The sequence below is a fragment of the Leptodactylus fuscus genome, chromosome 1, assembly GCF_031893055.1.
Source record: "Leptodactylus fuscus isolate aLepFus1 chromosome 1, aLepFus1.hap2, whole genome shotgun sequence".
In the NCBI taxonomy this organism is placed as follows: domain Eukaryota; kingdom Metazoa; phylum Chordata; class Amphibia; order Anura; family Leptodactylidae; genus Leptodactylus; species Leptodactylus fuscus.
The window spans coordinates 66,484,298-66,511,995 of NC_134265.1; the positions used below are offsets into that span (position 1 = coordinate 66,484,298).

Here is a 27,698-nt window from a genome sequence, read left to right on the forward strand (position 1 = left end):
AGCCCAATACACATTAGATGGTTGGCTGGTTCCACCACAATCCAATATTCAGTCAACATACATCTAATGGAGTATGGCCCGCTTAAAGAGAACCTTTCATGTTTTCTATCACTGGGCAAGTTATATACTATAAAGCTATTGCTGAATTCAGCACACTTGTTTAAAGGTTCCCCCATTGCAGAGATATCTGCTGTTATCGCCGATGGTGGAGCATGCCCCTTCACAGTATAAGGCTACACAAGTGTACTCAGGTGGGCCCAGTGGACTCAGAGCCACAAGACCAGTAAAATCAGTAGCCGAAAATGACAGCACAGATCTCTCTGCAATGGAGGACTATACCAACAAAAATGAGTGTGCTGAATTCACCGCACCAACAGCTTTGTAATGGTATATCACATGCCCAGTGATCGAGCACATGAAAGGCCCTCTATTAGACGCTACTGACAACCAGAAAACTAAGATGTCTTCGCCGAGAATACCTTATTGTGAGGTAGGCAGCATGGTTATGTCACATTAAAATTGTCTAAGTGGAAGGATAACCTATATCCTTGTCCTTTGTTGTGCCAAGTGATATGGTAGCCTGAAATGTCTGGCAGTGGCTTGCCTCAATGTGAGAAAAACATGCACACTAGTGTTGAGCGAGTAGTATTCGATCGAATACCTTGCCGGCATAGGAATGCGTGTAATCGGCCGAACACCAAGGGGTTAAACGCATTGAATATTAGAAGCGTTTAACCCCTTGGTGTTTGGCAGATTACACACATTCCTATGCCGGCGAGGTATTCAATCGAATACTACTCGCTCAACACTAATGGACACCAGGCTCAGCAGAAAGCAAGGGGCAACAAATGTTCTGCCAACAGATATCTTGTGTGTGGACAGGATAAAAGTATAAGACTTATCGCCTACCCATAGGATAGGGGGACTCGTCTGAGCACAGAATGTCCATAGATCATGAAACAGGGTCCCCTTTCTCCATATGAATGGAGCAGCAGTCACATATGCACTGCCACAGGTAGTCGAAGAAGTAGTGATGAGATGAATGAAGCAGTGGTTGGCCATGTGTATTCATTGCTCCATTTACATGGGGAAACATTTGACTTCTGTCTTCAGGACTGAGGGGACCCACTGCAAGTCCCTTCCACTGATCTGACACTTCTCACCTACCCAGAGGAAAGGTAATAAGTCTTGCTGGTGGGAAAACGGTTTGCAGAGGATTTTGTAAGTTGGCCCATACTAGATCTACGTATCCTAAAGGCCACATAAATGAGAACCACCCACCCTCCCCCACCTCAAATACTGCACAGTTCAATTCTGAAATGTGATCAGGATTGATAAAGTTTTGGTGATGCATGAAATGTTTAACTGCCCCATAACTTGTTTGTGACCCCTGACAAGCTGCAGAATGCTATACCCTCATGCACCACTGAAACCACACAGCTGACTAGTGGCACGTAAGACACGTGACCCGGAACCATCACATGGCCTTGATTTTGGATTCCTCAACTGCACAAACATTCTGGTTTACAGAGAGACAAGAGCAAGCATGTTTGATGCTGGAGGCAATGTTTATTACAGATACTGACAACAAGCTTTTTGGCAAACATTCCAATAATCACATCTGTAAACATTATGCGTCCCTTTTTTTTGTTTTATTGGCAGCACTTATGAGAGGGGGGGAAAAAATGGATTTCGATCTACCCAGAATGCAAAGAAAATCCAAATAAAATAAATCTGTTCCCACATGGAAAAAAATAAAAATAAAATAAAATTATCGTTTTCATTAAAGTAAACTGGTACATTGCATGAAATGCAACCTTGTGCTGTCCGATGATCACAGTATATCTTAACGTTAAATATATCTGTACTTTAGTTAAACTCCTGGTTCGCAGGAGGAAAAAAAAAACTCTTTAAATATACATGTAGGTAAATAGCTTCTTCTTTGCATAATCTTTTTCAAAAATACTTTATATCCGTATATAAATAAGTTACCTACATGGTTACATTTCTTAATTTGTCACCCAAAAAAGGTTTCTTGGTTAAACCTCTTCACAAGAAGCAACCCCCCCCTTCTTGACTGAAAGGGTTCGGCTTGGTTTGATACCAGCTCCCTCATTAACCCTTCCTTCGCTCCTCCATGTCAACGCTGACAAATCTTTGAAATGGAAAGGCTAACGTTTCCACAAATAGCAAAGTCATAGGAAAAACCCTACAATAACACTCGTCAGTTGTTGAAAACCTGAGCGTTTGGCCTATTACATAGCAGCTTTGTGATTTCGTCATGCATGCTCACACCCACGCAATCCTTGCACACGTACAAGCACACTCCTAGACGCTGATAGGCCACAGTGTGCTTCCCGTTGCTTTAGTAAGAGGGGAAGCGGTGTAGCTAATACTTAACTACACTAAATAGAAACAGGCAAACACCTTAAGGCATCCATTGAAGGGGGGAGGGTATGATTTGAAAGTTTAAGTTAAGGACAGGTTTGTTTTGTTTTTTCCATATAATTTTTCTGTCCCTTAACCCTCAATATTTTTATTTTCTTTTTTGTGTTTTTTTTTTTTTAAATAGATTTTTTGTGCAAACTTTTTTTTCTTTTTTTTAACCCTCCACCACTTAAGGCCGAAGGGTTTGCATTTAAGAAAGGTCAGAAGACAGACATTTATCCAAAAAGCACATCATTATGCTACATAAAACTTAGAATGCGCAGTTGATCAGGCCTAGTCACTGGGTGCCCAGTATCTAGACTGATCTCCACAGATAAATGAGAGTCCAGAGGACAAGGAAGAGGAGAAAGCAGCTTTTAAATAAGCAGGATAAAGGTAAAGATGGGCACCAGGAGGAGGGAAAAAAACAAAAACTCAGTCTACTAATACTGAAACTCCTGAAGAGAAAAAAAAAAAAGTTTCTTTGCTTTATCCTAGCGTAACACATCTGGAATTTTAAATAAATAACGTTAAGTATTCACATCTTATATAAGCAGAGCTTTAGTGCCAGGACTCTGCCCGTCGTTGGTCAAATTCTCCTATTAGTCTTTTGATGTGGGCAAGTTTGCTGTGCAGGTATTCACATCTGTACTTTTCTTCATAATAGTTCGGACTTGCCTGTAAACAGAAGAGACTGAACGTCAGTGTTTGGTCATTACAAATGGATGAGGAGACTATTACAGGTATAACAAACGTATCGCTCAATAAGTGTAAAAATCAGAGGCAAAATTTGTAATGGATTTATTAAGTGTTAAACCCCCAAATTCTACAGTAAGGCACACTTTATTATAAACTAAAGGAATAATGGTCCTAAAGGGAACCTGTCAAGGCGATTTGGGACACTATGGGTGAGGGTTTAGTGTCCCAGATGGTCCCATTGTAACACAATCCACTGCTGCGTTAAAAATAAAAAAAAAGTGTTATACTTGAGTCTCATCTCTGGTGCCGGTATTGTTCTTTAGTACAGACAAACATGTACAACCTGGCTTCACTGCTCATACGCCAGAGATTGAGCAAACTTGCACCGACGCTGCGGTGTAGTCCTCCAACTTCACTAAAGAACAATGCCGAAGTGAGGTGTACAGCCGATAGCTTTATAACCCATTTTTAATACAGCTGCACCTTGCGATATAATAGGGCCATTTGGAACAAACACCTACAGGTCCTTATGGATCAGAGATCTAGTCTCCCAAATTGCCCTGACAAATACCCTTTACGTTGGGTTCACACCAGCGCCTGTTCTCAGTTTCCAGGTTTCTGTCTTCTGCCAATAGAAGACGGAAACCTGGCAGACTGTGTCCGGCCGTGAGCGCCTGTGAGCGTTTTGTCCTCTCCGCGGCGAAACCGTGATTTTTTTTTTTTTTTTTTTACTGGGCACAAAGTCCTGCATGTCCAACTGTCTACAAAAAAAAACAAAAAAAACACACCCCAAAAACCACACAGTTTTGCAGCAGAGAGCACAAAATGCTCACCGGCACTCACAGCCGGACACTTTCCAAACCCACTCATATGAATGCGTTTGAACACTGACTACAGGTTTCAGTCTCATGTCCAGTTTCAGGCAGGAAACGGAAACCTGCAAAATGGAGACCGGGGCACAGATGTGAACAAGCCCTTAATGAACAGTTTCTATGCAAGGGCTGGTTAAAAGGCTCTTCGATTACTTAGTAAACATTACTTTAACATAGTAAACTATTAGTTACATAATATGGATTATATTTTGTTCACCCTACACACTGACAAGTCCATTTTTAAATGTCCCTCAGAAGTGAAAGTTAAGAAAAAAAATAACCCATTACACATCAAGTAGAGCCAGGACTTCTACATGTAGGATCTGTATATGCAGCAGCAGAAGTATTAAAGAGGTGATTTAATAAAATAACCCAGGTAAGCTTAGCGATAAGAGATGTCTAATAGGGCACATGGACGACACTAGCATGTAATGCCATATATCGCCTGCAACAGGTGGAGCAGAGAAAACACTACAAGTCACGTCTTCTGGCTACCTAGTGATATAGGAACTATTTCATTCTGAGATCCAGTAAAACTGCATTATATCCATAAATTAGCCCCACTTCATTACACCATTTTATGACGTGCTTAAAATCCATACCTCTTTAAATTTCTTATACTCTTTGATCACCTCTTCATGTAGAACCTGCAACGAGAAAGCATTTGATAAATTGATGACCCCCTCCATTGATATCCATGGGGACCCACACCTGTCAGGCACTTTTGGACTATTCCATTTATGGGCCATAAAGAAGATTCCCATCTTACAATGTTTAATGTTTTTCAACTTTTTTTTGCAGAAATATATGTCTATGTACTCCATATATTGTTCAGGTACACATTTGGGCTCATATTTACACACTACTGAAGGCTATGGACACCTTGGAAAAATAATTTTACATGATAGTGCAACTTTCACTCAAGGTAACGATCAAGCCTTAGGATGCAATCTTCACTCATTTTCAGAGCCGTGGACTACAGCCCATCTCAGATATATATGCTGGATGAGGTCTATCTCCATAATGTCGCCATCTTGGCCGTCATGTAACCACACTGGTTTATTACTGTATTAACTTCTCCTACGGTCTCCAAGGGATCTACTCTGCATTAGTGACAGAATGACAGTAGGGAGTGCGAGATCCCCTCTTTGATGCCGACTCTTATGCCCTCTCCCCACCATCACACACCCCTTCCATGAAGATTTTATGAATCTTTAATAGTAAGCAAAAAAAAGTTAAGGCATTCCTCTCCCCTGAACATACCAGGTATTCCTTAGAACCGGGGGAAAGGCGCTTCCTCTGTGCATCCAGCTGCATAAATTTCCTAGTGATATTTTCTACTCTGGCATGTAAGCGGCGATATTCATCATACTCAGAGTTGAAGTCATCTTTGTAACTCTGCCTCTGCTCTTTGGACACAATAACAGTGTATTTTCTATAAAAGAACAATTGAATGTTAGTATGCAGCCTGTGAATAGACACTGCAGTTTGTAGAAAGACAACAGCACTTCCTGTGTTTCTCTAGCTCTCTCGAATATTTGATCAAACATCTTTTTTTGGTCCAGAAACCCCATTTATGAATGGCCAGAAGGGGGTAGGAGGCAGTGTAAAGACCGTATTCAGGATCTTATTCTGTACCCAGTATGTTGGAGACTGACTACAGAACGGTTTCTTGCTATAGATGTGAATGGAAAGCCCACTGACTTCTATTGGAATTGTGTATTACTTTGTTTCTCACTGGGGTGGAGGGGAAGGGGAGAATGAAACCCTTACCATCATGCCATAGCTGATTTCTGGGGTTCTTGCAGTGGGACACAATGGAACCTATTTTGGCACACAGGTAGCAGAAACTATTTTAGGTCACCAAAGACCACCTTAAAGGGAGTGTACCACCATATTTGTCTATATGCAGCTATTGTCAGTGCTATATAGGGAAACAAATCAATGAAGCACAGAGTTGTATGTACAGTGGAGTCATACTCTTACATACGTTCACATTTACTATAATCATTTAGGGCACATACTATCAATATGGCAAATGTCTGAGGGGAAATGGCCAGTCACATCTATTTGCCCCCATTTAACCTGCTTTCTGATTTTAATCCAAATGTTTCAAGTCCATGTCTTGTAGATGACTGAAAAAAATCTAAGAATATTAGCATGTCAGCTCACTGTTCTACGGACTTGGCAGCAAGACTGCACTTTCAAACATTTCGGCAGTGATAAACTAGACTGCTCTGCAGGTAATTGGTGATGGCTATATATACTTCTGTTAGGCTCCAGGTCATGACCGAGATGCAAGTTTACATCTGATTTCCCATGCCACACTCCTGTGAAGCCTCAAACATTACAGTTCAGGTGAATACGATGGCTTTCTTGCACAGTACCGCACCCCATTGAAGCAACTTACATCACGTAATCGGGAAGGTCTGTTGTAGAGGATGGATCGGATGCTGTGCAGGTTTCTTGAATGTCTATTTATGGAAAAAAAAAAAAAACACAGCGATAAAGTCATTGCAATAGTTGGATGCAGCCTTATAACCATAACTTTTGGGTATCATATTAGGATATTCATAATTTAGGAGGTAACTTTCTATCTTATAAAAGGTAAAAGAATTCTAAAGGTTGGATTTAGAATGGACAATTTTTAAGTGGAATTCTGCCTAAAATGGCTCCCATTAATAGAGGCCTTTATGAGGAGCAGAAACCTTCAATGTAGAGATCATCTTTATAAGGCTGTGTAAAACAGTTTGTACGTGCATTAGGGGCGAGGATTAGTTTGTCGACAGTTAAAGAATTACCGTCTCTGTGCCCAAAGTCTCCCCTTTAACAGTGAATGCCATTTTTAGCTTCAGCCTGCATCACAGTTGTCTGTAGGCAAACCTGGTAACTCAGACCTCCCATAATGCACTTGCAAGCCAATTTGCATATCCATAAGATTATTTTCTCAGCATTGCTTCAGGGAGTGTTTCTGCGACTATACGGCATGGTGTTATTTTTGGTCTGGAAGGCATTATGGACCTCACAGACTGTTTACGCAAAAGCAATCCTATTTTACCATGTGAAGACTGGCTACACAACTTATGCATATAAATAATCCAAGCTACTTATACCAATAAACTGCAAAAAGAGAAGCAGCAAATGGTCTACATGCAAAACATGACACTGCAGAATCCTATAAGCCCCCAGAGACAACACCCTGAAAGGCGGAATACAGATAAGGCCTGATGCATGACTCAGCAGGTTGTCGCATTACTCAGCCTTTTAGGTTGAGGCCGCATTAAATCTTCGGTTTAAAAGATTTATGCCAATAGGTCGTCTCATGCTAGAGAGGATTAAGTGTACACTTGCACGTTTAGAGTCACTAGAAAGGACTACAATCTACTGGTAACCAACGTTGAAGGGGTTCCCTGATGATCACTAATCCATTTTCCACATGGTCGGTGATGTGAATAAAGGGCATTCTACCACTGCCATCCTACCAATCTTAAAAATGGCAGACTACTGTCAAGCAAGTGCTCTCATCAGTGGGGGTCCTAGCAGCGGTACTCCTCAGGGAACAGTTTCCCTTAGCTTGTAAGGTAGGAATAAGTACAAAAGGAGAATATTTGTTCATCTATTCCTCCAAAACAGTACTAGAACAAAGGGTTGGCCATCTATGTATACATTTCCAGGAAGAATCTCAACAATTGCATCTCGACAATGTGTGACATATTAGCAGATTAGAGAGTACGAGGGTGTTTAGAGACATGCTACTATGAAAAAGGAAGGCGTAACTGCAAGTTGTCAATTCAGATGATGGTTGCGTTATTGTGTAGACTAGCAGACAGGTCATCTTTAAAGACGAGCCATCACTATTCCTAACGTCTTTTAGTAAAGAATTTAATTCCTGATGAAAATAGTTTGAGCATCTTTTCTTAGATCAGTTTTGCAGAGTTTCTCTTTTGTTTCTCTTACAGCTATATGAATAAATTGACAATTGGGCGTTATCAGTATGGGGCGAGGCCCTGTGAACTGTGACACTGCTCAATCAATACCAGGCTGTAGAGAGACATCGAAACTCCCAGATGTCAATTTAATCCTAAATTTGTAAGAGGGACAATTGGACGGCACAAAGTCATAGGAGACGATGTTCCAGAATTGTTATTTCGTGGTATGTTTTATGAGGCATGTACTAAGATGTGTAAGGAGAAATGACAGCATCACCATGTAGCCACCTGTAACACACACACACAAAATATTTGGATCCCATAAGGGTACAACAATATAATTTTCTGCACCTTTTTTTGCATCTGGCTCGGGGCTAATTTCCATCTTCACTATTTCTTCTTTTTTCAGGTGAACTGGTTTTTCCTCCATGGGCTCAGAATCCAGTTTTTTACGGTCCTTATCCTTGTGTTTTTTGGATTTCTTTGCTTTTTTGTGCAATGTGCCATTTTTATCGTCCGTGGGCTTTGTATTTCCCAACTTAACTGACGTTGATATAGAATTATCCAGAGTAGTCCTAGAGGTATATTTATTTTGCTGGTCCTGGTAGGTGCCGCTATTTTGAACGAAGCTGTCCATGGGCAGATCCTGCGTCCCCCGACCCTCAGGAGTACTGGGAGAGTTGGAGTTAGAGTTTATAGTTTGTGGATTTGAAACCGGAAGGCGTGCCGGTGGAAGTGGAGGAAGTGCTGGGGTGGCAGCGGCGGGCGGAGGAGGAGGAGGTGGTGGCGGTGCTGGTTTGTCATTGGTTAAACCTATATGTCCATTTAAAGTTGGCTGCACCCTATTTGTAAGATGAGATATCCTTGGTTTTTTATTCATTAATGGATCGATGAATTCGGTATCCAGAAGACGTTTCTAAGTAAGAAAAATATATGCATTTTAGAAATCCAAACGGTATAAGGAGAACGGTAATGATGGTACTATACTATAGAACAAACCACACGTTGATCAACCAAAGACTCGGAATAATGTAAAGATGACTTCATGTCATTAAAGGCAATCAACATGGAAATCCAACTACCTCCAAACCACTGTAATGGCTTTTAAGTGAAGAGAAGCCACTTCTGAATATACAATAGTTACCTCTGTACTTATGGCATTCCCCTGCAGTCAGACCCATTCTAATCCAACTAATTGCACACTCAGTTGTCCATGAACTAGTTGAGAGACTTCTAGTGCTTCTCCATAGACTTCTATGGACACAAGTCATTTTAATTCTATATGAGCTAAAGGTCTTGCTAGACAAAAATTGATTCAGAAGAGGGATATTGGGGTAGGGTAGATATTGTTACAAAGTTCACTTGCAGGTGACCATGTTTCACCATACAGGCCCATGACAAGCCGACTGTAGATGAATGCCAGTGAGTACAGAGATTAAAATTACATATTTCAATTCAGAGTATTTTCATTCATCACAACAGTTTGTGATGGGTAAAGCCATTACAGATTTCGTTTAAAATTTAAATTTCAGAATAATTATTACCAGCACACTATGAGATGCAGATTCAGCAATGTTACAATGAAAAAGCCCAACTTTGGCCCATTAAAAAGTGAAAACCTTGTAACGGTTGAGCCATGATATGCATCGTCATTGCTAGAAACAGAGTTACATACTAATGTTTACTAGTTATTCATCCTCTATGCATTACTTGACTGAAATACTTGCAGACAAGGCTGTAGATACCCTGTGGCACTAATTCTGGTCACATAAGGAAATCACTATAGCACTCACCAGTATCTCAGAACAAATAAAATAACTAAACACTTCATTGGCCATATAAAATACCTGGGAAGGAGACGAAGATGCAGCACCTATAGGCGGAGAGTCTGATTGACTGGAGCTGGTTGCGTTCTGATACTGAGTAAGTTTTCTGTTAAAAATGAAACCACACGCTAGATTACTGAGCCACAACAACTGTTCGGTAGAAGAAAGCACAGGGCGATGGAAAACAACGTCATAGAAGCGTCTGCTGTTCCACCTAAGTGCCAGCATAATTTCTTTTATGTATCATATTCGAGACAGTATACAGAGCCATCAATGCTATAACTAACAGTAACGAAGTATGGCCATTTACTAGATGAATGAGAATTAGCACATTACTACTACAGCTGGGACATACCGTGAAAGAACTTTGTCTAATAACTGTTTGTCAAACTCCGAGTATCCAGGCCAATCTCTCTGTATTTCCTTGTAAACAAAGTCTTTAAGTGTATACGAGTTGTCCTTAGGATTTAAGTTGGCAACCTAGAAATAAAAGGAGGACACGTGAGCTTAAAAGAACACTAAACAGAAAATATACAAACCTAAAAAGATTGTAAGCCCTCACGGGCAGGGCCCTCTACCCCACTGTGCCAGTCAGTCATTGCTAGTATTACATCTACCTGTATATTTTGTGCATTGTATGTAAACCACCATGGAATTAATGGTGCTATATAAATAAATAATAAAAAAAGATCTAGCCTTAGGATAGGCCTTTAACATTAGTTCTACAGGGGCTTGGCACCCAGGACCCCCACAGCTCACGGGTACAGAAGCAGCATGGGAAAGCCATGTTGCTCACTCACTCTACGAAGTGTGAGCGTAGGTACTGCAGTGCCGCCCCCACTGAAGTATATCGGAAACCAGATAACGCCTTTAACATACAATTGTCCCAGGATAATGGGTGGGAATAGCACCTAGTGAAATATGCAAAGAGTTATCAGTGGAGGCACTGAAAGGTCTAAACCCTCTTAAGTTTGACCTTATTTTCCCTATTTTCTAGTCCCTTTTTGTCAAAAATTTCCTTCCCCGATAACCCCTTTAATGCAGTAAAGAAAGCCCAAACCCTGAAATTTAGGGAGCTAAAAGGATATCTCCACGCAGATGGATGCAGACATTGGGAAAGGAATTGCTTCAGTAAACAAAAAAAACAGTATTCAGTGCAAAAATCATTTAAAAGTCATCCCTTCTATATCTCAGATACCCAGCTACAACACTATGGGCTAGACATAAACATGTCATGGAATTGTGCCATTACACACAACTAGCATCCCCTAATGTGTTCATGAGCATCTATAAATACACACATCATTACTATACTTAGTCTATCCTTTACTATACTCCAGAGTGCCCACAGCGCTCCGCCGCCGGGCAGGAAGGTTCCGAGCACGTATTGGATTACTCTGCAGCACAGCCTTCTATAGTCTTCAGCTGGTCCAAGTCCTTTAAAAGGCTATGCTAAATAAACCAAAGCCCATGGTGAAACAGTATAGCCCTCCGGCATACTGTTCTATGAATAATGACAGCAACGATTAAGGATTGTTCACAACATAAAATACTACAAAGCCGTCTACCTGAAGGCAAAAAGCTAAAACAAAATAGAAATATCAATCATTAGGCCTTGTATATTTTAGGATTTCTTTCTGTGTGGTTTGCCTAGGCTAAGAATGAACTGTAACTGGATAATGCATGTCTCGTACTATGTCATCTGTCTGGAATGAGGCTATATAGACTGTAGACCCTTTCATATTTTTTTTAGGCGATTTCCCTTTTTCTGACTGTAGATGTGTTAGGATCAGTTTTATTTTAGCAATATTTAGAAGCCGTAAGAAATGCTACATAACCTTCTATATCTTGGGAAAGGCTCCCAATGTGTGCTAACTCTATGGCCCATGACTACATGACATGCAGCTGGCAAGGCTGCCCATTCATTGGATAAGAGGTAAGCCGACTAAACATATGCCAAATATACACTGTGTGACTATGCTGTGTACCCAGTAACCCCTTATGGACATGTTGGCATATACAATTCCTTGGAAGGGATTGACACATAACCAATAATGATAATAAACCACACCAGCAGTGTACACGTGACGCACCAGATATTTGACTTAAAGGGAGTTTGTGGTTTGGGGGACAATAGGATAAACCTTACTTATCTGCAGGTGAACAGGAGCACAGCTGCAGTACTTGGGAACCCCTGCTATACAGTGGACAGAGCCCTCCATTTCCTGTTTTGACCCTTATAGGTTCTACCACCAAAGGCCTGGAAAACCTGACCGCTGCAGGGTCTGGGCTTCAAATCCTGTGATGTCAATGCTTACTTATCCAGATTACAGGTCACCATTAATGAATTGGCCTGTTTACTGAAAACCCCTTTAGGCTGAGGCCCCACATTGCAGAAATGCAGCTTGTTGCAGATTTTGCTGTGGTTTTTAGACCCAAAATCAGAAGTGAAAGAACTTCCTAGATATTTTCCATTCCTTTCATAGCCATTCTTGGATTTGGCTGAAAGAAAAGCAGCAAAATCTGCAATAAAATGCTGCGTTTCCACAATGTGGGGCCTCAGCCTTAATCATCTTCATATCGTGTACAGTTATGCTTTAAAGGAGGGACCTGCACCCTAAATATAAGATTTATAGAATGTACAAGGACAGTACTAGGAAAGTAATGATTTTTGATAAACATAGGAATCAGAAGTCTACAGTGTGGGCGAGAAGTCCTATTCTTCAGGGCAGGTCACGAATCGAGCATAGAACTCTGCACAACATCTACAAAGAGGTGATAAAATTAGCTTATAGTACAAGTCCCCTGTGAAGTCTGCACACCGAGTGTCTGCAACACATCCCAGAATTTCATACTACATTTAGAAACCATAGGGTTACAGATGTTTGCTCTTCTGGGCACTGAAAACCACATAAGACTGCCCTCTTTCCCAGTACTGCGTGTGTTTGGTTCACTGGCAGGGAAGAGTACAGGGTTGCACTGTTTCAGAAGTTGCAGAGCACAAAGACTCAGTCTGTGCCATTTAACTCCTTTAACCCGCTACTGAAACTACATTTAGGTTACAAGGAAGCACAAAAGCTCCAGGGTTTACATCTGGAACTTAAAGAAGTCAGCCATTTATAGCTTTCCTTGCCTTTAGAAATCCTGTATCATACTAAGATGTAAAGCAATGAGAAATCCAATGCATAGCAAGGTGATGATCTAGTCTCTGCCAGACATTCCCAAACATACAGCCAGTACATCATGCAAGGTGTAGCACTGCCCAATAAGGGTGTGCACGGCTTCTGTAACAAACCATCAGCCTGCTGCAGCTATAAATAGGCCACAGTATGCCAGTTGCGTATGATGAGCTAGCACTGTACAAAAGCAGAAGCCCTGACTGCTGACAGCTAAAATGTAAATGTAACAAAGAACTCACTCTAGTGTAAGTGCTTGCACATTTAACCCTTAAAGGAATGGTATCATGAACTGGACGTATCCCCAATTCACTAAATGGGAGTCAAATGTGAGCAATCCCCAATTCACTAAATGGGAGGCAAATGTGGAATCCTCACAGATCATGAGCCCAGGGGTCCTATCAATGAAGTGGTGGTCCTAAGTGTACTCATCACAGTACCCTAGTGCAAGGCTCAGCTAGTCTATGCATGGTACAATTTTAATTTGTGCGGCAACTCCTTGAAAGACAACTTTAGGACTTGCTGTACATAAACTATTTTATTCATATCTCAAGACTGTGCACTATTCTAGCATTAAAAAATACGGATGCACAGCAGTCCAAGTGTGAACAGTCTGCAGTGCTATTCTACTTTCCTGCATGCGATGAGTGATTCCGCTTGAAAAATGCGCAGAGAAAATTCTTGCAAGCAGAACTTCTCTGCATTTTTTGGGGGCGGAAACCCAACAGACCCCTTAATAGTCTACCAAAGTGTAAGTGGATTTGGTTTTCCAATGCAGGTGTGAAGCTTCCCCTGAAATAATCTTCTGCTCCTCCTTTCACACACATGAAAGGACTGTTCAGCCAATCAAGGGCTGAAATGGTTCCCTGTGGTGAGCGGTGAGGTCTGAGCAATCATTTCCTGTATGGCAAGAAGGGACAAAGTTCAGACCAGTAAAGAACCCAGGAAGTGCTGGGACAGGAATACCAAAGGCTAAGGAGAATATAATCTGGTACTATGCTGATTCTTTAGAAACAAACACCAGATATACTCTTTAGCCTTTAAAGGGGAGCATCAAGACAAGTCCCAAAAAAAAAAAAAAAAAAAAAAAAAAAAAAAAGGATACATCATAGTACTCGAATCTGTTATACATGGAAGCCTTAACCTTACAGTGAACAGAGCCTAAAACACAGCAAGATGTCTGTGTATGTTGTAATGCTTCATATACGCTAATCTACACTCTGTAAAACACTTCAACTTTTTCAGGCGACGTTCACATGTGCGCTGAATTTCTGTTCAGGTATAGAAACAAAAACTGAAATCTGTTAATTGACAAACCCCTCAGTGTATATTGGGGTTCTTGGTCTTCCTTTTTTTTTGTACATAGAAATCGTGCATGCATGTCTTTGATGTGAATAAACTCCAGATGGGAGAATTTTTGTTGTTTAGGGATCATCTTATTAAATGAGCTTTGGAAACCATACAGGATCCTACAGCAGATAGTCATGCCATCAGTCTTATCTGCAGGATTTCTCAGCCCAAAGAGGGTAGACTCATAAAAAGTATCATGCACACGCATCATGACCATAAAAACATGAACAGAATCAATAACAAAAGAGATTAAAATGTAAAGTCGAAACAACCCCCCCCCCCAAAAAAAAATTCTTGACCTTGCACAAAAAGCATGTGTTGCACCATCTCACCTGTGGCAGGATAACACCCAGAGAGTTCTTGTCTTTTTGATTAACACCATCTTTATGTAAACGGGCAAGTATCTCTGGTTTTTTATATGGCTTCAGTGCCAGCAGATGAATCACCCTCTCCCTATACGGCTTCTGTGCAATATTATTGGATACATTAGATTTTCGGATGGTATTAGCAGGATTGATAGGAGTAGATCTTTTTCTTTCTGGTGCTGTATCTAAAATACTGCTAGCTGGTTTCCGAATTTGAACCCTCTTCCCTACAAGAGATTAGGAGAAAAAAAACACAAGTTATAAAAAAAAACCCACTAATGTCTAATAACTACTATGCTCACTTAATGTGCACTGCCTGGAGGGTCTTGCAACACCAGAACAATTAAGTTTGTCAGAAGCTTGAAAAGGTTTTTATGGATGTTAACATTAGCTGGTGCTTGTTTGGAGAAAGGGCACGTGAGGAGAATTAAGGTTACTATGCGTCATGGGCATCTTTCCAATATCAGATGAAAATTTTCTGAGTGGCTGAGTAACCCTAGGTTCACACTACTGTTCCAACAGTCTGTGCCCCATTTTGCGTAAAATTGGCAGAGAAAAAAATTCCTGCAAGCAGGACTTCTCTCTGCAGATTTTATACCGAAATCGGACAGACCCCTATTGCATTCTTTTTAAGTGGATAGGGTTTCCGTTACGAACCCAGAGGACAGAAACCTGAACACTAGTGTGAACCTAACAAAAAAAAAAACCACACACACTGCCCAAACCAGGTGTCTCACATTGGGGAAAGAAAAAAACAAGCTAAGCCGTGACTTGCTGAGCAGTCATTCCCTGCTTGCCATGAAGGGACAGGAAACAGAGCAGTGGAGATTTGGGAAGCATCAGAACATGAGTGGCAGGGGGATTGTTAAAGGAGATAGTGCTTAATTTGTATTTTTAAGCTATTTGGCCCCTTTTCCAAGACATTTCTCCTTTAGGACAACTCCTTTAACTTTAGATTTTTTGAGCACCCATTAGAAATTCTGCTGCGAGACCAGAAACCTGGAACTGATGCATACCTACAAACGGGCCGCCAGGTTTTATAACCTTTGTACTACGGCTTCGAGTCTCTTCTTCTGCCTGGGTCATGCGATCACGTGTGAGCTGGTAGGAGTCATTAGTGGCACATACTGTTATTTTGTCTTGAATGTATCCCAGGCAATTGAGTTTCGAAACACCAGCACTTTAAAAGAGGGGAAAAAAAAATAATAATCAGGATAAGATGCTTTGGACAATGAATATTTACTTGCATTACAGGAAGCTACAGACCTACAAAGAGGTCTTGGAGATGACCAGACCGAGTGATGGGCTACATAATCTATTAGCATTCTTATACTACTCTACAGCCTACTACACAGCAGAGCTAACACTACTAAAACCCCCAGTGATCAATATCCTTTTCAGCAGCAATTGTGCTTGCGAAAGCAAAAAGTAGCAAAGGAATAGAAAGGAGCAAGAACACATTTCATCCATGTAGTATAACCATTCGATTTTAAGAGAATTATTGCTGTATGAGTCACTGCCCATACAATGTGGGCCCATGGGAACAACCAACCATATGTGAAAACATTACAAGAAAAGCAAGTTGATTGTTGTTTAGGTTGGCGCCATGGGCAACAAGAAGACATCAAGTATTACAAGTCAGCCATTCAGCTGAATAGCCATCCACGTAATACAAGGCAGGCTCAAATCCGTAAAAGGGACTCTGCACTGGTTCAAAATTTGGAGTCCTAACACCGGGCCCCTGTCATCGGGTACATGAGCAGGAGTTTTATTTATGAGACAACCCTTTTCAAAAGCAGATCCTCCGGTCACAATTGCATAACAGTTAAAATTCCCAGTCCCCTATTCATTATTGTAAAATGGTTACCCACATCTCAGACTACCCTACACAGCCTCGGTAGGGTCAGAGGGAGAATCAGGTGGTCATTTTGTACAAGTGAGTATGGACTGAAGAAAGAAGCTAGACAGAGGATGGTACTAGGTCTTTTGGGTATGCACCTATTATAGAGCACTGCTTTATGTATGGCCTGGCCACTGTGCATAACATACCGCAAATAGTGACGCAAATACCACTACAATTTCAGAACATGCATGAAAAGTCTTTTGTGAAGGGACACGCAGTCCATGCTTACCTAGACGTCGTTTGCTGAATACAATCAAAGCTGCCTTGGGGGTTATCTTTTCCTACATTTGATAGATAGAAATTGAAATTGTGCATTTCATTGAGGCAGTCCGATTTTGGAATTTTTATACACTAAAAAGAGAAGAAAATAAGTGTTAGGATTGAGCAATAAAATAATAGAGCCTGTTCCACCAGCGGCAATACACAGACAAATACAGCATCACAATAGCAAAACTGTCTGCTGGGTGTTCCTTGCTTTGAGACTGTCCAAAACTAACCCTTCCCATCTACTCAAGCAGGGCTGAGGGGCTGGAGTTCTAGATAATCACAGGCAAAAATTTACCAACTAACTTCAGAATAAAAATGATGATATTTTATTGTACAATATTGTATAATTTGTTACATTACTTTCATAGGAATTCAAATAATTAAGAGACATTAAGAGGAAGGGCCACCCAGCAGACATTTCCATATGGCACTAGAGTTAATGAAGGATATTTCCTAGGTATTGATCAGTCACTTAGCAATTCCTTACTGGTCATTGCCCTGTTTATAGGCCTTACAGGAACAGTCGCAACGATCATTCACAATGAATAGTTTGTGTGCTTGGTCATTTCCATTGTCAACAGAACACCTCCTGTTCATGCGAGGCGATTTTGCCAGCGATCACACATCTTTTACGCTGCATAATAGATGTCAGCTAACATGACAATTTACTTCTGTCACCTGATCTATACCATTAAGGGCCATTCACAGGGGGTATCACAACTACTTAGTGTTATCTGCTGGGGGAGGGCACTACAAATATACTGACTAATTACTTTAACAAGGAGGAGTGTTCCCCATCTCAGCATCTTATATAGGGCCTAAGTTGCAGATCAGTAGGGGGTGAAACCAATGGTTCCTTGACCAAATGTCAAACTAGTGTTATGCCTGGTCTTCTGAATAGAGCGCTGGTTGGACATAAACCCTCACTCCAATCACATGAAGGGAACTGTCCGATAGTAGAACATTGGCTACTTCTGGTGATCCCCGTCTGACCATCGTCCCATTCGCATCCGTTCTGGCAATTGGTGGGGGCAGCAGTCAGTCCTCATTAATCGGCAGCTTATCTCCTACTCTGCATATAGGGTTAAGTATCTGAGATGAAAACCTCTTTGGCCACTTAGGTGTCATTACTGAAAGGTCTAAAAATTTGATTTTCAAAAGTTTATTTTTTGTGGTAAGAAGTGGTATATAGGTGTATAAACCCCATAACTGAGGGCTGACTATATGCTTAGCAGATCTAGCAAGTCTCCAGCTTCTCACAGGTTGGGATGTACAAGTTATCAGCATTTCAGCCTGCAAACAACTTATTGCACAACAGCCATAACCATTAACTTGTGACGCTGCCCACAGACTTTAGTCTACCTCAGGTAGGAACCTTATAAAGGATCATGTACACTACTGTATCACAGCTCTGTATAACCTCTGTTATGTAACATGGCACACACTGAAGAGAAGCCCCTCGGGCTCCATACAGTCAAGTGTCCTTCATAGATAAACCTGCAGAGTGATGCCCCCTGGCATCCATGTGAGACTCTGCCGAAAAGAATAGCAAGTGTGAAACCGCCTCAGGATCTGCAAATATCAAAACCAAACAAGGGCTGGCAGCAAGTGAAGCAATTCCTGAGGTAAATGATCAGTTGACGTTCTTACTTCAGCTCCAGCATTCGTCAATACTGCCTAGGCAAAGATTAACTTGGCTAAAGCAGCTGGAAAGGTTCAGGAGACCGCTTAAAGGGAAGGTGTCACCAACCGGGACTATTTATAAAACTATTTTTATGTTAAACATTTTAAAAATTTATGTTTCCAATTTCTTAGGTCACCATCTATATTTTTAAAGAAGTACTAGACTGTGCAATAGTCCCTCTGGGCACTAAACCCAATATCACACTAACCAATTCTGTTGGTGCATTCATTACAGCAGACACTGCATTTACATCACAGACAGAACAGACGCATTGATAGAGAACACCCAGTGTGACCCATCATCACAAACTACTGACAATAGATAGCACAGCCTATCTGTGCCCCCTTCCTGCTCAGAGCATGCCTACAAATCTCCCATATAGCACAACCTGGTTTAAAAAATAAAAATTACACGCCTGTGGAGTTTTTCACACTAATTCCAACACAACCTCTAGAAGCTAGCCAAATAATAGGAGAGGTACTGCCGCTCCCCAGTAGCACCACTATGCTGGTGACCATTCAGTGCCTTCTCAGTGCCTGCACATTCTGCCATCAGTAGATTGGTCATCAGTATAAAAATTCAGTTTGGGGCTGGAAAACTCCTTTAAGGGTTTCATGTCTTTCATAAATCCTTTATTTCTTAGAAAACTATTTCTTAAAGCCATGTTGAGTTCCACATGTTATTTCTACTGGAAGTTTTTGCATAAATTGACAATGGGCTAAAACAACGATTCGGTGCCCACATTTATATAAATCAGTGAAATTATTTGCTCTAATTACTTCTGCTAATAAGATTTAATGAGAACGAGCGATTTGCCCTCCTGCTGGGAACCGCCTGCAGTAACATTCCCAATTAATCTCCACCCCCTAAAAACTTCAACCCTTCTGCAGAGGAGAATGGAAAGGAAGCCATTCCCACCCACAAACAGCTGCTCTGTCTAGAAAGAAAGAAAAAAAATCTAGAAAGCGCACAAGAGGCAATCTTCTATTAGAAGAAAAAGCCACACTTGACTACACTGGGGACAGGCAAAACCTGCTGTGGCTGGCTTCCAAAGTAATCATGCAAAACGCACTTGCATACGGTTATCAGGCTGACAACCACACCAAGCCTTTCCAAGAACAGGACGACGTCAGAGGAAAAAAAAATCTTTAATTATCCGCACAGATCAGTATTGCATACAGGAAACAGTGTGGTTATGTGGCCAAGGTAACGTGTGACATGATAATGGGTTTTTTACAGCTAAAGCTGCACAGTACGTTCTCGCAATTCAGCCAGCTGTGCCACTTCAGACAAGTCAAGGTCTTCCGGGTAATAGCTGGGGGCACAAGTGGCCAATGTTTACTAGAGATAGGGCTTTACCCAGGAGGAACTGTTTACTTTTCCTATTTGGTAGAGGCTGAGATCACAGCTATTTCATGGTACGTGCACTTTTACAGCAGATGGAGGGAAGGAGGGGGCAGCGGGTGTCGTACAGCACAGGTCAGGTACTGTCCGTACAGCAATTCTCAGCTGCAAAGAGTGTCTGTGTTGGGTTTGCTCAAACTTTGACCAACAATGGTGCAGTGAGTGGCTACAGAATACCATAATAGAGAAGGAGAAACTTTACCAACGTAGAAGGTGTTGAACCAAGACACCTTAATATATATCATACATGTTTTACATGCGATCTCACCTCTGGGGCCTAGACCTCTCTCTAACTCTGAACTCCCAAATCACCCCAATCCCAGGACTGGTGGGTGTAGGGAAGAGGAAAAGAAAGTTACTGACTGGCTTAAAAATCTAAAGTGTATGGGATGGCGGTGGGGGCAGATGTTGAAGTCCAAAGGTATATGCAATGCAAAGGTTGAAAGCTGAGAGACCCGTAGCTATTCCTGACCATGCCGCAGCAACAAACACTGTACTAGGTTTTCAAGGCAGCGGCTCTCAGTGGAACAATTTCCCAGAAGGGAACTCTACAACGTATCCACCCAGTGTGGCCTCAGTCTTAAAAGGGTTCTCCATTTTGGAAACTGCTTTATTGCAAGGACCCTCTGACAGAATGACCACCATGTATTTCCCTGCAAGGACTCCCAGAAATCAGCTGTTCTCTGTGGTTAATACTACTAACTACTACTACTACTACTAGCTGAGGGCTTTCCTATACGGATGTATGAATGAAGCTGCAACAGAAAACTTAATGCGATTATCTAGTGAAAAAAATAGTAAAATCACAAATAAAGCAAAACCATGAACTTTTTCCAGTGTGGTTTTAAAAGCACCACATCAATGACTGAAATACACCCCCAGCACCTATTATAAGCTTTAAGCTTGTGTGTGCAATGCTGGGTAGGACACGCCATTGATTGACATTTTCCACCATATTTAAGAGATGACATCCCACATCTTACCACAAAACTCCCTAATAGAATGTATATAAAGGTTTTCCTAAACTGGACATCCCCTTCAAGATTAGCAGAGGTCTCAACCTGGTTATTTTTTCCTACAATACCAATGAGGGAATAAATGCACATTTATTCTACAGTGCGCTGCTGCACATGCTTCTATATATAACACGATGCAATATCACAGCTGGCATAAAACTTTAGATTCACATTAATAAGAGCGATTATGCAAGCCCAAGATTTGTCATGCTAAAAATCTTGGTAGCCTCCAAAGTTATAGGGGACAGAAATATTGCACCATTGTAGTGACAATGTAACCAAACATGACCACATATTGTGAACACAGACAAGTCAGTGTGATGGAACTTTGATCAATGTAAAAAAAAAAAGCCAAAAGGGAAACCTAGATCATGTGTGACCACAAAAATCAGGACATGTCAACTTGCATTTAAAGAATTGTAAGGCTAGGTTCACACAATGGAATCAAATTCCAGCCCTGTTTTGGGCCTTCCCTACTGGTTAGCCCCAGATACAATGGAGGTTTGCAGGTTCTGCAGATGACTGCCTTGAGATCTGTGAGTATAGGGCACAAAACATCTGATTCAAGCCAGAATATGGAGCAGACATGAACGTGCCTCAAAATTAGCTGCAAATTCAGTTGTGTGAAACTAGCCGGAAAGCAGTAAATGCTTATAAACCACTTTACCATCAGCTACCAAACATAAAACACATTACAGCCACAGAGCACCAAGAAATTAATATACTTACGCCTTGGAGTCCCTGAAATTGAATGGATGGTCGTGCAGCTAAAGAATTCTAAAAAACAAACAAAAAACCATTAGAATATATTTAGTTTAGATGAGCAACACTAGTCAAAAATTGCCCCATTTACTCTTCCCTTTCGCCACTTAACACGGGGGGGGGGGAGGAAGTGAAATAAGCAGTTTTAGAAAATATTAGGATATGTATGGCTACACTATAGGTGGGGATTTGACCTCTGGTGACCCCTATTGCAGTACAGCATACCACTTAATTTACATCCTGGCATAGTTGCACCCAGGTCGCCCACTGTGCAGAGTATTGCTGTTTGGCACTGTTCACATGAATGGGATAGGATTTAATTTCCTGCCCAGGAGCCTCTTACAAGGTGATGGAGGGTTAAACAGCTGCCTCGCAATTCTAACCCTTTTAGTGACTGAGGAAGGGAGAGGGTCAGGGGAAGGGGCCGAGCACCTGAAATACTGACCAACACCTGTAACATGTCTATGACCTGTCAAAAGTTACGTGAACTGAAGACCCATTCTCTTGTCCCTGTGTATGACCTAATACAATACATGTAGGGCCCTTTCCCATTTTATTCCCATATGCATACTATCTAGAGGGTCTCCATTTGTCCAAGAATTAGGCAGCTCAACAAGGTCGTAGAAAAGGTTCCCAGTGGAAAGAATTCAGATAAATGAAATGACAAGAAGTGCGGTCTGCCTCCCGATGATCAGCACATAGAGGAATGTCTAATGGATGGGTAAGCAATACACGTCATTCACACCTCATGATACACAGATGCAGAACAAGCATTGACCAGCGGGAGACTCATTACAGATCTAATTAGGTTCATCCTCGAATCCTGTGAAAGTCTATGAGAAAATCTGACTGCAAGAACACTCACCCAAGTCCTATCCAAGCTTATACATAGTTTATTCAGTTTATGAACATGCAAGAGCAAGTCTTAGAAGAACACACCCTACAGAAAATGGCATGTACTGTACATGCTTGAAGGGTTATTCCCACCTTACATATGGACAGGATGTGCCATAAAGGTCTATATGAATAACATTTGTAAATCCTTGTTCTCACAGCAGGTTCCAGTAGTCGGACCCTCACTGATCACACACTCCACAGGATAGGGAATACGTAGAAATAATGGTAAATCTCTTAATGGGGGTGTCTCACGTTTGGAAGTTATTCATTAACCCAGGGCTAGGGAACCTTTGGCTCTCCATCTGCTGTGAAACTACAACTCCCATCATGCTCCATTCACTTCCATGGGAGTTCCCAGAACAGCAGAGCCAGTATGCATGCTGGGAGTTGTAGTTTTGCAACAGCTGGAGAGCCGTACGTTCCCTACCCCTGCACTAACCTATCAAGAGGGGTTAACATCAGGATTAGCAGAGGGTGCGGAGGTGGTCCAAACTGATCCCAGAACTGGCAAATGGATGTCTGCTGTATCATTAATAGGAGAATAAACCCTGTTCTCAGGGTCACCGGCCGGGCCCCACAGCACAGGTGACCAGAGAAGGTGGCGTGACCCAGGGGCTGGTCTCAACCACATGACCCAGGGCCAGTCCAGGTCAGAACTCAGGTTCAGCTTGAAAAAAACCCTCTAGGGCATGCAAGTAAAAATAAAACTCCCTTGACTATCATTTATATCATTTAACAGGGGCTGCAGATGTTGGGCAACTTTGCTGGAACTCCTCGCTCCTGTGGAGACTTCCAGCGCCACCAGTCAGCAGAAGCAGCCATGACACTGACTATGTGCAGCCACCAGTACTACCACACCTTGGGTCACTCCTGGAAGGACTATACACTGAGTTTATGCACACAGTAGTATTGTAGGACAGCCATAGATTACCATAAGGTCTGTATTGTACCTTCATAAGACTCAGAGTTCTGGATTTTCCCGTCAAAAGTAAGCATAACCTGCTGTATCGGGTTCCATATGTATAGAAAGCATTGCTTCTAGGAGAGAATCTCTGAATATATGCCACCCAACTGAGGCCATACAGTAGTACAATATATAAGCTTTTACAGGCTCTGCACGTGTGGAGAACACAGCCACTAGGAAGCAACACAAGTTATCACGCTGTCTGTTCACTTATTGTATGGTACGGAGACAAACAGGTTTCCAGCCCAGTCAAGCACATAAGAAGCTCCACTATCCTTTGATACGTTGCGCAGGTGTAAGGATATTCTCCCAAGTGTCCCAAACCATATTTTCCAATTTCAGCTGCCTCATAGCAAGATTATCCCATTATCTGCATATACCGCATACACTGTAAGACAACACCGCTCCTAACCTTATAATGCTCTACAAAGCTTGTGCAAGCTGTCGTTTTCTATTTGAGGCCATAAATACAGATCGCTGAACAATTACAAGGATTTGGTCTTCCTTCTTTCTGGAACAAAAGCACTCTGCATTCGCTGCCAAAACCTTTCGTCTATGCACGACTTGATACTTCTGACCGGATATCAGGCTCCTTCAAAGCCTTGGCAGACAGAGCAGCGGCAAACTTGCAGGAAGGTGCAGTTGTTCCAACCAGCAGATTCAGCGGGTAAACTAGATCTTCTGATAAAATAGGATTATCTCCTTAACAGCAGGTCAGCAGCCAAACCAAACAGGTCTGTTCAGCAAAGCAGAGAAAAGACTTCTCTACAAAGAGTTAATCCCATTAGAAATATGTACAGAAAAAAGCAAAGCGCTTCTCCCCAAACCAGCACCATCAAACCACTAGAAACAAGAAATAGCACAGCAGACTAGACGTGCCACTAAACTGGAAAAGCCTACAAGATATCATGACTACGTCTGTAAATACAGAGGCTATAGATCGACCAAGGGCTGAAATGATGTGATAATAAAGGTCCTTAAAAGAAAAAATAAATAAAATGAATATGCCTCATGAAGGAATCAAGCTTTTCTATGCTCCAGTCTGACACATTACAGACATTGCACTTGTGGTAAACTGTAATTTAGGCTCAATGGAAGCTGTTATAACTTATCATAGACTGTATGACATTTTCTGAGTCTGTATAGTGCCCCTTTGGGACACAATAACTGGATAATGTAGAGTTAAAACCCCTGGGGCAGTTCCACCAGTTAACAATCGGGTCATCAGATTATCAGATTACTCCATACAAGATGTCCTTTAGGGGTTGCTGTTCTTGGATGGACCAATTGGGCGCATGGGCACGAGTTTCATAGTATTAAGGAACAGCATGTATATAGTACTCCGAGAAGATGGTGCCACTGAAGGGAAAAAGGAAGAATCCTACTCCGCCTTCATTTTTTTAACTCAACCCAAAACGGACCCCAACGCAACAGACCTTGTTTTAACTGCAGCCAACATGGCCAGAGGATGAGTTCACAGTTACAACTATTAGAGATGAGCAAACACTGTTCGGATCAGCTGATCCGAACAGCACACTCCCATAGAAATGAATGGAAGCACCCGGCACGGTGACCGGCCGCCGGCAAAGTGTACGTGCCAGGTGCTTCCATTCGTCTCTAACAACTATATTAACTATATTGGAAAGTCCTGTATTTTTTGGCGTTATTTGTGAATACTATGGGTGAAACATGTTAAATATGCAAAGTTGTGAAATCACACCAAAAACCTTCAAGCTACATGCAGTTTCCAAAGCAGTTTGGGAGGTTTTAACTGTGCTGTGATATACACTGAGGGCCTTTTACACGGGCTAGAAATTGGACAAAAATATTCTTAGAACTGGCCCAAGTGTAGAAGCGTATTCTAGCACCATAGATCCCTCTGGTGTTTAATGGTGCAGCCATGATGCTTGTATAGAAATGCGCCTGTATTGGGACTCTTTCCCAAGACCATCTTAACTGCTCCACCATCCAAATTGTTGCCTCACGTTACGGAAAAGCAGCTTTTGCTGCATTTGATCCAAACACAGGAGTGGCTACAAAAGGAATTGAAAATCCGTACATTTCCCATTTCTATTGGGCGTACTTTTCAGAGCTCACATGCTTGTGATAATCTTGACACTCATTTGTGCCTGTGACGAAGCCATTACGGGAGACATCCTCACGTCCTGCATGTGACATGAGACATGTGACTATCCAATAGTACAAACCTGCCAGACTAGGATGTACAGCTAGACAAGACTCCACCTGATATAATTCAGTATGTGCAGAGCTCACATTATCCCATACATGTACTGGAGAACTGCGGACTTCACACACGGTGGAAAATCCAATCTGCCTGCTGTAACCTGATCTCCAGCATGACCTTTTCTACACTACGGGGCAATATTCACAAACCATCAATATGCTTCCAAATGGAATAGAGAAAAGCTGTTTTCTAATCTATCCCATGTCTGCAGCAGTATAGACTGGAACAACGACCGAAGACCCAACCTACTAACATGAAGCCCATATTACAGCCCCATAGACACTTCATGGGCCACTGCCCGCTGCCCTAGAATCAACACGTCATAACATAGCATGCAACACTGGAAACACCTACAGTAATGGCTCAGCAAAAATGCCAACCGCACAAGATTCTGTACTATTGTCCAGTAAAATGATAGAAACAAAGACAAACCCAATATAGTGAATGGAGTCCATCAAACACACTGATCTGAACAGAGCCCAACATGAACCAGTATGTGCACAAGGCCTGATATACAGATGTAGCAGAGTAAACCCAAACTGCTGCAGTGTAATATCACAGAAGAAAAAACATCAATGAGAAGTCCTTAAATAAATGTTTTTTCAATAACTTCATTTTGGAGTCTTCTGTGATCAGATCTCACACTGCAGCAGTGTGAGTTATATCTGGAGCCATTAAATCTATATGTCCAATATTATGTGTGGCGCTCAGTCATCTAAACTACATGTCCACCAGTAAATGTGGCATTTGGCGCCATCTAAAACTACATGTCCACTATGGGAAAAAACGGGAAAGTTGTTCCGGTTTCCATGAAAACCAAAGTTCGACACATTGGATCCTCTAAGTTCAGGAAGTAGCAGGACGAGGAGGTTTTTGAATTGAATTCAACTGATACAATGATTGGATGGAATACTATCCGCTCATGTCTAATGTCCACTAGTATATGTGGCACTTTAATGACTACTTTTTCCATATTAAGGCCACTTTCAAGTGGTTGTATTCGGTCAGTATTTTGCAAGATATCAGCAAGTGCAAAACACAGAAGCAATTCAAGTCTCACCACTATACTTTCTCTGTATAGTTTCCACTTCTCCTTTTGCTTACAAATAGGGACAGAAAATACTGCCCAAATAATGGGCATGTGGCCACAGGCAAGAAACCAAGCAGATCTCATTTTTGGGGTGGTGCAACCTTTTTGTCAAGTTTACTTTGTCTGTCCTTGGTTTACAGCCACAAAGTCCACAATATGGTGAAGAGCACGCGGGCGTCTAGCTTTATTGTAATTGGGTGAATATTAAAGTATTAACCTGAATTCTGCAGCAAATTTACATAATTTGCTACATAAGTCACACTGCATAAAAACAACAAGCGCAAAAGCTATACCCTAATATATATACACACACACACTATATATAACATATTACAAGCTGTGAAAAACTCCTATACAACATCTAACCACCAATAGGTAGATTAGAGGCATAGTGAGCCTTCCACATCCAAGCTATTGTTAGATTTTTATGGCTACGAATGACAAATCAAAAAACCCATGAAGTGAAAACTCCCAAGTCTCTACTGCATGTTACAGTAAAGCGGAATTAACCCAAAATATGAAGGAAAGTCTGAAAACTCTTGTGTTTTCCTATAACTGCATCAAACATACAATCTGCCATTTTAGCCTAAATGTCTAGTAATCTAAAGGGGATTTTCCAACGAGTACAAAAATAAACTGCGGATATAAAAAAAAACAAAAAACCCACATATGAAGGTTTCCTTTCCTGTCAATTCAGGCAAATCTTTAGCGTGTTATTAGGCTCTGTTCACTTCTGTATTTTGTTGTGCTACTTAACAGAACTAGTAGCGCAGGTGTGAACAAAGCCTTACCTCTGCAGCCCACCTTATATCATAGAAATCC

General features: G+C 41.5%; 1 protein-coding gene across 1 annotated transcript in view; it reads right to left on the reverse strand.

Moving 5' to 3' along the window:
- Nucleotides 1-1,549: 1,549 nt before the first annotated feature.
- Nucleotides 1,550-27,698, reverse strand: part of ELL2 (elongation factor for RNA polymerase II 2) — a 38,218-nt gene continuing 12,069 nt past the window's right edge. Inside the window, exons 2-12 of the mRNA XM_075271924.1 lie at nt 21,648-21,695; nt 16,777-16,898; nt 15,661-15,824; nt 14,612-14,871; nt 10,109-10,233; nt 9,775-9,859; nt 8,279-8,843; nt 6,409-6,472; nt 5,262-5,433; nt 4,601-4,645; nt 1,550-3,105 (exon numbers count right to left, since the gene is read on the reverse strand). Coding sequence (XP_075128025.1) covers nt 2,989-3,105; nt 4,601-4,645; nt 5,262-5,433; nt 6,409-6,472; nt 8,279-8,843; nt 9,775-9,859; nt 10,109-10,233; nt 14,612-14,871; nt 15,661-15,824; nt 16,777-16,898; nt 21,648-21,695 — 1,767 coding nt within the window. The 3' untranslated portion in view covers nt 1,550-2,988. The remainder of the gene's footprint in view (nt 3,106-4,600; nt 4,646-5,261; nt 5,434-6,408; nt 6,473-8,278; nt 8,844-9,774; nt 9,860-10,108; nt 10,234-14,611; nt 14,872-15,660; nt 15,825-16,776; nt 16,899-21,647; nt 21,696-27,698) is intronic.